General features: G+C 42.0%; 1 protein-coding gene across 1 annotated transcript in view; it reads left to right on the plus strand.

The window, feature by feature from the left end:
* Nucleotides 1-14,652, plus strand: part of MEOX2 (mesenchyme homeobox 2) — an 85,990-nt gene continuing 71,338 nt past the window's right edge. The window contains exons 1-2 of the mRNA XM_029070063.2: nucleotides 1-309; nucleotides 394-664. Of these exons, the coding sequence (XP_028925896.1) occupies nucleotides 31-309; nucleotides 394-664 (550 nt within the window). The 5' untranslated portion in view covers nucleotides 1-30. The remainder of the gene's footprint in view (nucleotides 310-393; nucleotides 665-14,652) is intronic.

Here is a 14,652-nt window from a genome sequence, read left to right on the forward strand (position 1 = left end):
GTCGGTCGGAGGGGCCCCGTCCCCGCGGCCATGGAGCACCCCCTGTTCGGCTGCCTGCGCAGCGCGCACGGGGCGGCGCAGGGCTTGCACGCCTTCTCGCAGCCGGCGCTGGCCCTGCACGGCCGGTCGGAGGCCCTGGGCTACCCCGACCTCTCGTCGCCGGCCCCGTCCTCCTCCTCCTCCTCCTCCTCGCCCTCCGCCTCCTGCATCATCGCGGGCTACCCTCCGGACGAGGGCATCTTTGGCAGCCAGCACCCCCGGGGGCATCACCACCACCATCACCACCACCACCATCACCACCCCCCGCAGCCTCCTCCCCCGCAGCCTCCTCCCCCGCAGCCTCCTCCCCCTCCGCCCCCTCCCCCTCACCACCCTCACCACCCTCACCACCCTCACCACCCTCACCACCCCCCCGGCTGGCACCTGCCCCCCATGGCCTCGCCCCCCGCCGCCGCCCGCGGCCACGGCAGCCTCTGCCTGCAGCCGGACTCCGGGCCGCCGCCGGACCTGGGCAGCGGGCCCCCGGGCCTGTGTGCGAATCCCGCCGGGCTGGGCACCGCCACCCCCACGGCCGCCTCCTGCGCCCCGGGGGACTACGGCAGGCAGGCCCTGTCGCCGGGGGAGACGGAGAAGAGGACGGGGAAGAGGAAGAGCGACAGCTCGGGTAAGGGTGGGGAGGAGCCGGGGGACGGGGTGGTAAAGGGGGGAGCGGGAATGGGGGGGGGTGGGGGGTGAGGGGGGCGGCCGGACCTCCCGGGGACCGGGAGAATGCGTGGAGGAGAAGGAGGAGAACGGCTATCCGCGGTACGGTCTCTGGTCGGCGCTTACGATGTGCCAGGTGATGTTCTGAGCGCTCAGAGGGGGATGGGGGTGGGGTGGGGGGCGGGGAAGGACTCGGCCTAGGTTCCAGGGAGAGTGTGGGCCCAGGGAGGCCGGGGGCGAGGGGGTGGCCCCAGGGATGCCAGGGGGGAGGAGGTCGTCCCAGGGATGCCAGGGGGGAGGATGGTGCCCTAGGGAGGTCAGGGATGAGGATGCTGCCCTAGGGATGCCGGGGGTGAGGGGCTTGCCCTAAGGATGTCGGGGTGAAGGGGGTCGCCCCAGGATGCCGGGGGTGAGGGGGTTGCCCTAAGGATGTCGGGGTGAAGGGGGTCGCCCCAGGGATGCCGGGGGTGAGGGGCTTGCCCTAAGGATGTCGGGGTGAAGGGGGTCGCCCCAGGGATGCCGGGGGTGAGGGGCTTGCCCTAAGGATGTCGGGGTGAAGGGGGTCGCCCCAGTGTTGCCGGGGGTGAGGGGGTTGCCCTAAGGATGTCGGGGTGAAGGGGGTCGCCCCAGGGATGCCGGGGGTGAGGGGCTTGCCCTAAGGATGTCGGGGTGAAGGGGGTCGCCCCAGGGTTGCCGGGGGTGAGGCCCCAGATCCTTGAAGAGGGGGGATCAGGGCACGGGGATCCCGGGAAAGACCAGGGATAACGGATTCTCCCCCCGCCTTGTCCCCCTTTTCTCCTTACTCCCCTCCCACCCCACCCCCTACACTCCCTCTCTCCCCCTCCCCACCCCTCGTCCCCTTCCCCGGGTGCAGTTTTCCTGGCTGTGGATGGCACAACGCGTCGCACAACGGCTCGCAAAAACAAATGCCAACGCGACCCTCCGCCCCTCCCAAACGCCCCATCCCCACTGAGTTTCCCACGGGTCGGAGGAAACTAGTAACTGACTGAGAACCCCCCCCCCCCCCCCCCCACCAAGTCATCCATCCCTGCCCATCCTCCCCGGGGGGCAACTTTTGGGGCTGCTTCTTGAGAAACCCCGTTCCCCTTTCCCCCATCCTCCCGTTGCTAACTTCAGGGCCTCCCAATAACTTCGAGTCCCGGCCAGGACACTTGGCAGGGAAGATGAGAAAAACAATTAAAAACTAATAAATATTCTGATTGGAGTGCTCCTTACATAATCCACTCTGCCCTGGAACTAGAATTCCCTTTTTTGGTGGGGGCGGGGGGGATTCCCCCATGCCCATGACAAACTGCGAAGTTTTTATCCCATTGTGCAAAGTCGGGTTTCAGAGGGGGCTTCAGGTGGGGGGGGGGGGGGGGGGGGGAAGCAGGGGAATCCAGCCAGGTGATGCGGAAAGATGGTCCTTAATCACAGACGGTCCTTGATGCGTCGCCCATTCGATTTGATCATCTGGATTATAGTGCAATATCCAAAGCAAGCCCGGGACTCGTTGCAAACGGTGGTATTTCGGAAATCAGGCGCGGATAACGAATGTGGCCAGTTGCGCGAAGCGCTGATCAGGGAGGTAAGGCGCTCAGAAGGGAGCCGAAGAGCCGGTCGACCAGCTGAGATGCTGTTGGGGCCGGAGAAAGTTAGAGGATTTCCAGGGAACTCTTGGAAGCTCCCGGTGGAGAGCCTGCCTCTCAGCCCAGCTTTCCAAACAAGTTTTTCTAGTTTTAATGTGCTGAGTTATCTGCTCAGCAAGAAACCTTCCCTCTTCCTTGAGAACACCCCCATCCCAGAATGAAAGCACAATTTCATTTTCTGGATTTTATTGACCCGGATTTTTTTTTTTAAACTTCTGAAAAAGTTGTAACAGATCTACAGAAAGAAAGGAAAAAAGAATGAGTGGGGCTCCGAAAGATACGTTTCTTGAAACTCAGAATTGCATGCTGTTGGCTATATTAGTGTTTGTAGGTTTTCGGTCGGAGAAATGATGATCGCTAGCCATCTTCAAGGTTGTGGCGTGTCTTTTGCTCACCGGGAACCCACCAGAACAGACATTCCATACTTTAAATTTTTTTTAAAAAAATCATTGTTTTATAGTTTGCTTTTTTTTCCTAGAAGCGCCTTTTGATGAGATAAAGCAGAGTTAAAGCGCAAATCGGTTGGGGGAATCAATCATGCTATCAGAACACCCAAATATAGTCTAAAATGGCCCTCTAATCAGGTAGAGTTTTTTTTTATTATTCTTATTTAGGAAAAATACTGGTTATCCAAGAGTATTGTTTATGGCTTGAATTGACCAAGCCGGTCACAATTCTCCTAAGCGGGGAGTGAGCAGCCCCGTGATCGTGGAGATATTCGTGCAGAATTTTTTGGGAGTAAACCTCAGAAAACACTTCTTTACTATGATTTTGAAGAAACATACCTACCCTCGCCTCAATGTGCTCACTGAATATCGATATAAGATTTGGCGACAGACTTCCTTTTAGATCAGGCAGTACACTTTTGCAATTATCAGAAGCTATTATTGTTCATCACTTTTTAAAATGAAAACTTTTTGTGGGGTGATGAATAGTTTATTTCCTGAGCTAGGCAAATTCACTCCAACTTTTTAAGACAAACTTATTTTCTGTAAAAACGAAAGAGAACAGAACAAAACAAAACCGAAAAAAAACTAGCAAAATGCCGATTTGGGAAGGCTCTATTAATGAGTAAGAAATTCAATGAAAATAGGAGAGAGAGGCAAGGGGGTCCATTACTTTATTTACAGGGACAAGATGGCCTAATTTACCATGCATTTTTCCTTAGCTTGAGTTTTCCACCTATCAAAGTAAAATCAATCAGGGATCTGACTATCTGCTTCAGTTAGGGACAGGATGATTGTAGAAGTAGAGAAAAATGGGTGTCATCTGCAGCATCCAGTATTAGTGAATTAGAGCATAAGTGGGAAATACCAATTAGTCATCACTAAGGATAAGATCACTGGGGATTTGCCTGATCTTTTACTTTGATGGAATAATTCAGAAAGATCCCTCAAATAGCTGAAAGGAAATAGCTTCACAATAGTGAGTTCCTGGTCAAATAGGCTCATTAAGAACTATATTCAACTTGGCATATTTATGGAGTTGTAGAACTTTAAAAAAAAATCACAGTCACTTCAATGTTATGATGCGGTGCATTTATTTTCCTCATGATTTTACCTCTGATCTATGTGACCCGTGATTTCTTCTAGAAACTATTTCATTCCACTGCTATTAAATGGCCCCTTGGCCTAAGTCACGAAATCGTTCAGGTAAAAAATAGCAAATCATCCCAGTTGTGGTTTATTCTCAATTTCAAAGTATTTTCTGCATTTTTGAGAATGAAATCTGAATAATCGTAGTTATGAAATCATTTTACAGGCGGGGCGTATTGTATCGTGTAGCGTGATATTCAGTTTTCAGTTCAGGTACAGATGCTATTTATCATGTACTTACTCAAGGTTTACCCATTCATATATGAATTCAAGTTGAAAGTTAAAAGTATACAGATTCTTTGTGGCAGAATAAAAGCACAGTATCCCACACCAGATAGTTCAGTGAAAAAAAAAAAATCTATTGACTAGTCATATATAACTCTTGGACGTAGGGAATATTTTTCAACGTTAAAGAAACAAATACTGAGAAGTTGCAGAGACGGGCATCTTCAAACAAATGTGATGTAGCACTAAAACTCGAAATACTGAAATCGGACACGACGAGTCCAGACGAAATTTTCTAGCAAAGGCCTGGAAGGAGATCTTTATGGACTACATGTTTCCATTAGCATTGTATTAGTAAAATTTGAAAATAAGCAAGTTTAGAGGCAAAATCCTGCAGTTATTCAATGTGTTTTAAATATTTTTGCAACTTCCAACCCACTTTAGTCCCAACATCATTAGCAATCCCAACATCTGCTCTGTCTTCAAAGAAACCCTTAAAAATCAAAACTTTACAGCTGTACTTAAAATAATCAGTGCAGAGCAGGTGATTCTGAAAAATGTCTATAAATAGTGTGAATTGCTTGGCTTCAATTATTTTTGATTGCCCTCCAAGCTATTCAGTAATAGGAATAAGCTGCACACTTCAGTTAAGAGGAACTGAACTTTATTCATCAATCTGAATCGACTTTTTGCCCAGACGTTATCTAGATACCAGAAACCGTTGCAACCAAATGAAATATCTGTGCGTAAGGAGAGCTAGTTAGGCTCATTCCTCCGCAGAAAAATGCCAATCCTCGACAAGGGAATACACCCATCAGTGGATTCATCTTGAGATGAACACAAAATTAAAGGACTAATCTTCAGTTCTTTCAGGTTAAAATTCAACTCGATAGGGTGCCACTTAAAGGGTACTTTGCGGGCGCGGATGCTGTATCCTGTAGGACTTCACAGAAAATGCACTTATTTTACATCTACTCTGCAACTTTAAAACTGAAAATGGGTCCAGTAGAGGGATGTACTTTATTCAGGCAGATATCTGAAAAGTTAAAGATCCTATCATTCGAATGATCAATCACTGGGAAGCTATGCTTCGTGCCATGACTTAAGAAAAAGGTTGGGAAATAGTTTTGTTGTTGGGCTGAGATTCAATATTCATTTTTCAATTCGGCACATGAGTTTCTTCACTTGGGGGAGTTATGGATTATTCTCAAAGCAGAAACGTTGTCTTTATCCGCTTTAAAGCTCATGCAAGATTTAGCCTAGACAACCAGTTACAAAATCCACTGTGAAGAGATTGTTAGGAGAACCTTAAGGAAGAGCCGTCTAACTTCAGGAAGTCCTACCATAAGAGTTATTTAATTTGAAGATGAAAAACTACAAAAAGTAAAAACATAACGGTCGGATGCTCTTTTGAACTGACAGATGTGACTGCCAAAATTGGATGATGCTACATCAATTTCATTTGTTCTCGTAAAAGAGGACACAAAGTAACTAGCCTTCCAGCGAGGAAACCCGATGGATGAAATCGCAAATTGAAAGAAACAGTATTTGAAAACTGTTTTTCTTGTAAAGGGCTTCGAAGTAAAAAGCATCTCACCACATCAGCGGGAAATGAAAAGGAACTCCCCATTTTGCCATAAAGCAAATTAATACATTTCTCTGCCCGTTTCCCTCTTTCATGGAAAAGATTTTCTGATCTAATATTTTATGGGCTCCTGCCCAACGTAATTTCTCGGGCTAGTTTAAGAATTGCCAGTTAACTCTCCCCAAAGTTATTAATATTTGTTTTTCCAGTACCACTGACTATATCCAGATACATCACGTTGGTACAAGCTCGAGCTTATTATTTCAGGATATGATTATTTCTTCTTTTTTTTTATTATTTTCTATAAAGATCTCCCATGGGGGTTGTACCTCCTCCCAAATTCCCTGGTCTTAGTTGGAGGTGCCATTGTTTTACTTGAGGTGCCCATTTATTTTTGGGGTGAATTTGCCACTGTCTCCATAAAATCACAGTTAAGTGAACATCCAATCTGACCTGATATTGCTGTTGGGTGTCACTCGAATATTTGTCTGCCCAGTGAGGAGTGAGGATGTCATCATGGTGTCATTTCCAGCATTCACTTCAGAAAATCCTTCGTGATCTATTGCAGTGGTGCACCATAGTCCATTCTAGTCAGTTCATCTGAAGAACAGTAGCATAACATTCCTAAAGAGTATGTACTATCCTCCACCTTTAAGGCACGTCAACTCACACTTTAATTCACGTTGATCATTTCATTTGAGTTCATTATTTGAAACTCTCCGCTGCTAGCGCTGTGCAGAACAAAGGGAAAAAGAGAGTCAGTGACCAGATTTGCCCCAATTTCATACTCTCCTTTCTCCTGCTCTAGCCGTTTTCTGCATTGACTCATTTAAATGCTGCAGTAAGGTGGACAGTTCAAACCCAACTGTAAACTCTATACAGTCAAATATCGGTAATTCAGTTTCCAGAATTTGGTTAACAGAAAGTTAGTCTGTTCCACTCATGGAATTATTTCTAATATCATTTCTACTTTTCATATAATTTCCCATTGAACACTATGAAAAACAGAGACAATGGCAAGATTGGTCTGTAAGGTTTTAAAGCCAGTGATAAAAAACATGGTTTGCTGTTAGCTACAACTACATAGTAGGAAAGGTTACCTTTTGGTTTGGAAGGGGAATCATATCATGATGTGACTCAAATAGAGAAAAATGCTTCCAATGCTAGACAGACACTAAAAAATAAATTCAGTGTATTTAATTTAAAACAGTCAGGAAACTAAAATAATTTTAGAAGGCCTATTGCCTGGTAAGCCTGTCAAAGGGCAGGGACTGTCTCTATCTGTTACCGATTTGTACATTCCAAGTGCTTAGTACAGTGCTCTGCACATAGTAAGCGTTCAATAAATACTATTGAATGAATGGTCCATTCTTTTCCTATTGGTTTCATGTGGGTTAGAATATATTCCTTACATTTATTTATGAAAATTATACTTATGCAATTATCTTTGAAGGTAGGAATGGCCTGGGTGTTTTCTAGTTTGAGGTTATGTAACGCCCAAGTGTTTTCTAAGAATCGCTTGAATATTTAATGCTAAAATCTCAGATTGTACAACAGTACAAAAAGAGTTAAATACACAACCTCAAAATGGAGGAGGAAAAGGATAAGGTATTATTTTTAAAAACCATAGAAATTGGTGGGCAATGAAACTCATATTGGAAAGACTTGAAGAAATCATTTTGGTTTCTATTTTGCAAAATTTCTTGGACTTTGAAAAAATACTATGATTTACAAATATGCAATAAGTATTTGAAATACCTATTTTAGGGAGTAGTTATTCAAATTTCAGCGCAATTGAAACTGATCAATACTTTCCATTATTTTTCATTCTGAAACAACTTAGTCATTCTTTTAAACTTTAGAAGCAAAGCTTTTAAAACATTTTTGGAATCCATAATACTGAAATTACCACTAGCAATTATTTGTGTTTCCTAATGCTTAAAAGTATTATATGTTACTTTTTGATATATACACATAATTTGTATTATATATATATATATAGAGAGAGAGAGAGAGAGCATGACAGCATATTGGCTAATGATTAAGTAAAATCAGGAAAACACTACTAAAAGGGTAGTTGACATTTCAGGATAAATTCCAAGTGTGTCTCTATACCAGTGTTTATGCATTCTCAACCTAGACTACTAGAACAGAACCTTTTGCCTATTTTTGAAATAATGTTTGGGATAAAGATTTTGCAAATTTAATCAACTCAGGGTCTTAGTGGGAAGGTGACATGTCTACCAACTCTGTTGTTAGTTTGGTCCTCTCCTAAGTATTTAGTTCAATGCTCTGCCAACAGTAAACATTAATAAATGCCATTGATTGACTGACAGATTGATTAGTGTCCTTAAAGGATAATTTGTCTTTTTCAAAACATTGAAGTTGATCTTCCATCTCAGCTGGTTCTACTTGCGGGAATTAATAATAATCACAGTATTAATTCATCACCTCCTTTACACCAAGTAGTTTGCTAAGTGGGAAGACCCCTTTTCCCCCGTGGACTCTCATTGGCTTTAGCCTCAGGATTTGGGAATTGCTTGCTGGAAGTGATTTTTATTTGCCTCTGACTAACTAGGGTATTACTTCAAATAATTGAGGTCTCAAAACTTTATTTTGATTCCAATTATCTGGCACTTAAATCCAAAGGCTTTTCTTTTCATACATTTTGCCTAGTTTAGACCCAACCACAGAGTATTGTTAACACAACGATACATTTTAATTCACATTTCTCCACAAATAACAGTATCCATCAATACTGCTACTTAATTGGGAGTCATCCTGTGATTATTCTGTATTTATACATTTTTGTAATTAACAAAAATTACCAGTACATCACAGGGATGAATGACCAAATCCAAAGTTAATTATCAAAATATTGCGATAGGGGTACCCTATTTTTACTCATGTCATATTGATGGTCTAATCATTATTATGCAAAATTTCTACAGAACAGCTATCATATTTATTTTTGTAAGAAAATTCAGGAGGCAAAATGCTAGCTTATTGCATGTGCTGTATTTTCTATGTTTCTAACATCAGTTAAAGGCTTAAGGTTTGCTGTAATAAGTGTATCTTCTTCTCCAGAATGAAAGCTTCCTAAATGTTTTAGGCTCCCCTACAGAAGACAATAAGGTTTTAACTTATTATTATTTCATATTCCAAAATGCAAATTCAACTGGTGTATGTTGCAGAGATTAAAGACCACAGTTAGTACTAGATGATGTATCCTTTGAAACTTTCACTGGGGATGAGCTTTTTAAAAGAAAAGAGGATTAGATCAAGTCTGCGGATATATTTAAAAGGTAGAAAAGTCGAGTAAGGAATTGCAGGACATTTTTGAACTACTCCTGGGATTTGAGAGGAAAATTTCAGCAATGAGTCTTCCATATAAGGTATTACAATAAATGGTCATTCTTAATGAGACATTTATTTTAAAAAAATACACCCCCAAATCAAATACAGTGTTTAAAAATAATGGCAAGAAAATGAGGTTGAAAATGTGTTCACTGGACCTCATTTACTAAGGGTTCCAAAGGTTTTCCTGCCAAACCTCCTGTGGCTGGCTTGTTGTTTTGAATTTCTTTCACATGTCTACAGATTCATATAGTTTGAGGGAATATGTCTTCACTGCTCTAAAGATAATCAATCAATCCATCTTATTTATTGAGAGCTTATTGTGTGCAGAACACTGTACTAAGCACTTGGGAGAGCACAATGCAGTAGAGTGGGTAGACAAGTGTCCCTGCTAATGATAAACAGCGGGGTCAAAATGGAATCAGGACTCATCAACGGAACCATAAAAGGGGTTTCATCTTAGAGGGATTTCACATCAACAGACTTTAATGAGGGTAAAATTTTTCTCTTCGAAAATAGAGCCTTAAAGCTTTCCCCAGAATAACACCCAAATTAACATCTCTTTTTCGAGAGTGATAATTATTTGCAAGTGCTGTGGTGTAGTGCATTCAACAGGTCAGTAGCATTGCATTTTCATTTCTTTACTTTCAAGCTCTTACTACATTGCTTTGCACTGAGTAAGCAGCCAATAAATACTATTGATGGCCTGATTTGTTGTTAATCAGATGTCAGAGATACCCCTTTGGGTGTGAATTCTCTAAAATAAATTCTTTTCCAAAGTTTCTCACTTTAAATAAAGTTAAAAAAACCCCACAAACCTCCTTACAACATGAAAACAAACTCATTTACACGTCAATAGTAAATGAGTAGAGACTTACTTTGAATGAAGGGTAAACAGACTGTGAGCCCCTTGTTGGGTAGGGATTATCTCTATCTGCTGCCAAATTCAACTTTCCAAGCGCTTGGTACAGTGCTCTGTACACAATAAGCACTCAATAAATACGACTGAGTGAATGAAGGCAAACTTATGAATCATCTGATTTTAGTTAGATAATCACTAGGAGGTTTCTAAAAAAAAACAAACCCAAAACTATTTTCTTGATAGAGTTGAATTCTTTGGGATAAAGTTCAGATCATTTACCTCAAATGTAACTAAATAAGCCTGATTTCTAAATGCTTGCAATTATAATTTCCCAAATTCTAGAATTCCTTATTATCTTCTTTGCTACTATCAAGAATTTAACCGGCAACATTTTCACTCAGATCACTATTTACTCAGCAGGAGAGTAAAAATCAGATGGACTTTCACCAGGCTAAAGATTCAGGATATTCTTTTCAAAGCAGTAGGGTTCTCCATGATTGGCATAGGGGAAGATGTTCACTTGTTTTACAAGGAAGGGGAGTTCAGTACCTATTTTCTTATTGGTTCAAATCATGCAAAGTGGAGTCGTCATTTGTCTGTGGATTTCTGAGTGGCAACTGTGAATTCAGGAATTTGGCTGTTTCATGTGGATGAGTTAACAGTGGGATGTGTGTTACGGAGCTTCCTCATAGCCAGGATCTGAACCTAGATGGACAGGCTTTCTGGCCACCTTTAATAGCAGATTGTACCCTTCCTGAGGTTTCACATGAACAGTGCAGGGGATTTTATCAGTCCAGCCCTCCTCCCTTTAGACTTGGCAGCAACCTTTGCTCTGTATTCTCTTTAGAGACAGATTGCTACTCATGTTCATCTCCTACACACATTTTCGAAGGAAATCGGCAGAAAAAGGTGACAACCCCTTATGTTTTCCTCACATGTTCTCCAATTAACTGGCAACTTTCAAGGGATTTCTTCACTCAAGCATAAGCAATTGGCTGCAAATGCCCTTCTGTGGTGCAGTCTGTATGCAGATGTATTTGTGTGTCCAAAATTTAGACTAGAGTGAAACGCAGCATACCCAGATTATTTTCGTTGCTTCGCTTTGATTATTACTGCGTACATGGCCACTGGGAATTTTTCTACAAAGGACATTTGTTCTGAAGTGATAGTTAAAGATACCAAGTTCATGGCATTGTATCCTGAAACCCCAAACTCTTTCAGTAAGTATGACTTTGACCTAAAATTGGCTGGTCTCGCCGGTTTCAAGAAGGTTAATTCCTTTTAAGAGTCATCAGCTAGCTCTCTTCTGAAGCTGGGACTACTTCCCTTCCAGCTCATGGAACTAAATGAAACTATTTTCCATCTTTTCTCTCAAAACCTGATGGCACCCTCTGAAGATTTGAAGACCACTCTTCAGTCTAGATTTTTAAACTGAAGAGGAGACAAAAGAGCAGTAAGATGGGACTTGAATAGGTCTCAGAGTAGTGATAATACTATTTATTGAGCACCCATTGGGTACAGTGAGCTATACTAAGGACATGAGAAAGTATGACGCAAAGCAGTGACTCATTCCCTGCCCACATGGAACTTACATATTTCTGGAACTTGTTGAGCACTGACTAGGTGCCAAGCATTGTAATAATAATTATAATAATAACTATAGTATTTAAGTGTTTACTATGTGCAAGGCACTGCATTAAACACTGGAGTGAATACAAGCAAATTGGGTTAGACACATTCCCTGTCCCTCATGGGTCTCATAGTCTTAATCCCCATTTCACAGATGAGGTAACTGAGGCACAGAGAATTGAAGTGGCTTGCCCAAGATCACACAGCAGACAAGTGGCAGAGCGAGGATTGGAATCCACAACCTTCCGACTCCCAGGCCCGTATACTAAATTTTGGGGTAGAAAGTAGATTGTTAGGGAAGACACATGGGGCTCACATGGGGCTCACAGTCGGATTAGGAGGGAGTAGGATTTAATCCCCATTTTACAGTTGAGGAAACTGAGGCACAGCAAAGTTAAGTGGTTTGCCCAAGGTTACACAACAGACAAGTGGCAGAGTTGGAATTAGAATCCTCATCCTCTGATTCCCAGTCTATACTCTATTGACTAGGCCAGGCTGCTTTTCTTGGACATGAGTATCTGCAGTTTTCATCTGTAAAGTCACATTAGAGTAATCCCTTTACCTCCAGATTGTCAGAAAAACAACAACTGCCTAACTATAACCCTGATGGGGAAAAGTCAGAATTTTACCAGAGTTCAATTGTTTCACCTCTAGGGGTGGAGCATTACTTTCTAAAAGAGATTTCTGAAACGTGTATGTCCGAGCCTTATTCATTCATTCAATCATATCGATTGAGCACTTACTGTGTGCAGAGCACTGTACTAAGTGCTTGGAAAGTAGAAGCTAAGACTGAGGTGGTGTAAGTGCCTGATTAGTGTTAGTTCCCAAGACAAGGGACTGGAATTCTGAACAATGAGCTTTTTGATGGCTGTGGGACAGAGGGAGTCCCAAACTCACTCTGACTCTTATTAGCTTCTTGGTCTAGACGGTTGCTCTTCGGATGTTGATTTGTTAACTTTTTTAAAGCAACTATTCTGAATTTTAATTCCTGCCAAAAAAAAAAAAAAATCTACTAAAGGGAAACTTTGAATTCTTTGAGGCAAGAAACATGTCTTTTGCTTCTCCTGTACTTCCCCAGATCTTAATCTAGTGTAATCGTGTTATACATCCAGTGGGTGCTCAGTAGTTGAGGTAATAGTTATAATTGTATTTATTTATTCATTTAATCATATTTATTGAGCACATACTGTTTGCAGAGTACTGTACTAAGCATAAGCTCTTACTCTGTGCAAAGCTCTGTACTAAACATTGGGAGGAAATACAGTGGTGGGAATTAAACATGGGTGTCGGTTCCTTGAGGGCTCACAATCTAAGCTTAACAGATACCACAGTTATTATTATTATTATTACGAGTCAGTGTGATAAGTTAACAACTAGATAACTACTGAGTGTCACCTTCAGTTCCTTCGTTTTGACTCCGTAAATGCTTGCGGTGTGGGCAGAGAGCTGGGTAGCCAAGGATTAGTTATGGAAGTGTGATTGAATTGGACCATCCTGTCTAATTCCAGTGGAGAGGGCAAATAGACTGTAGCAACCTTAGTTCTTGTCTCATAGATATAGCTTCTTAACATCACTTTTTATCTTTCCTTTTTGACCTTGTCAGAAAGGAATAATTGATTTTTCTTTAAATGACAAAACACCAGTTATAAAACCTGTATGATAAAGTGCATGGGCATTTTTAGAATAGAGATTTATAAGAGTCATCCATTAACTACGCTAAAGACCACTGACTCACTTCATTAGAGCACTGAGAGGCCATCTAACAGTGGAATATACTGCTCTCAGTTGAACGCTTCAGTGGATGCTTATCTATATAGGAACACAGCTTGTAAGTAATTTAGGTTTTCTACTCAAACTAGGGTATTGAGCCTTTTTATATGGTGCACAATTTTGTTTTTTTATTCCTAAGAATTCAGAGACAATTGTAACCAGCAGCCTTTTTTCCTTATATTGATCAATAGCTCTAGGAATTATAATTCCTAATTAGAGTTGTAGTTCTGGGTTTTTATTTATGATTTTGATTCTTACTTATTTTATGACTTGGTGAAAAGGAATTTGAGATACTACCATATTATTGCTATACTCATTTTGGGTATTTTTACAATGATTAAACCTGACTTTTGACTAAGAAGATAATTAGCTTCTACCAGTCAATGAATAAAGCTTTTTTTCTCTTAGCCAGAGGTGTTTATCTGGTACACCCAGGTGTTTTAGAGCATAGGGGAAATATTTTTGAAGAATCTGAATCAAATAAATCTCATACCGTAGTGCCCATATTATACGCCATACACAGGTGTAAACTCTTTGTCCCACAATCTCAGTCAATCAATCAGTAGTATCGATTAAGAGCCTACTATTATGTTAACGCTGTATCTAGACAGACATACAATGTGGGAAGATTGTTCCCTTAATTCGGGTCATTACATGTCATTTAAATTGGGGGGTGAAAACACAAGTTTTAGAAGAACTGATCATTCCTTTCTCCTTGAGAGCAGATGGAAAATGGATCCCACTCTATAAGCCCTCCTGGTGTCATCTGTGTTCCCCACAGAGATGCCATCAAAGTTTCATTGTGGAAGAGAGACTTGATTTTTTTCTGGACTGGTCACCATACAGGATCCTCTTCCTCTATCTAGGTATATTTTTTGGAAGAGACCGTCTGGCTGCAGAGTGATTTCCGTAATGAACCTTGAGTCCCTTTACGTGGGGAATGTGTCTACCAACTCTACTGTATTGTCCTCTCCCAAACACTTGGAACAATGCTCTGCACATAGGAAGTGCTCAATAAGTATCACTGACTGATTGATCGACTGATCCTTCGTATCCCATTTCTCACCGTCTCCTTCCAAATTCTTTCTCTCTCCAATTTCCCTAGCAACTTCCTGATACCATCGTGCCAGTTTCACAGACTCAAAAAATTCCAAGTGACTTTTGCTTTTCCTTTGACATCCATATCCTGTCACTCTGTTTCTTCCTCTACACATTGCTCCCATCTAGCCTCTCCTTTCCATCCATCTGCTGGAGACCTGATTCAGGGCTTTAATAATC

The sequence above is a fragment of the Ornithorhynchus anatinus genome, chromosome 8, assembly GCF_004115215.2.
Source record: "Ornithorhynchus anatinus isolate Pmale09 chromosome 8, mOrnAna1.pri.v4, whole genome shotgun sequence".
Lineage (NCBI taxonomy): Eukaryota > Metazoa > Chordata > Mammalia > Monotremata > Ornithorhynchidae > Ornithorhynchus > Ornithorhynchus anatinus.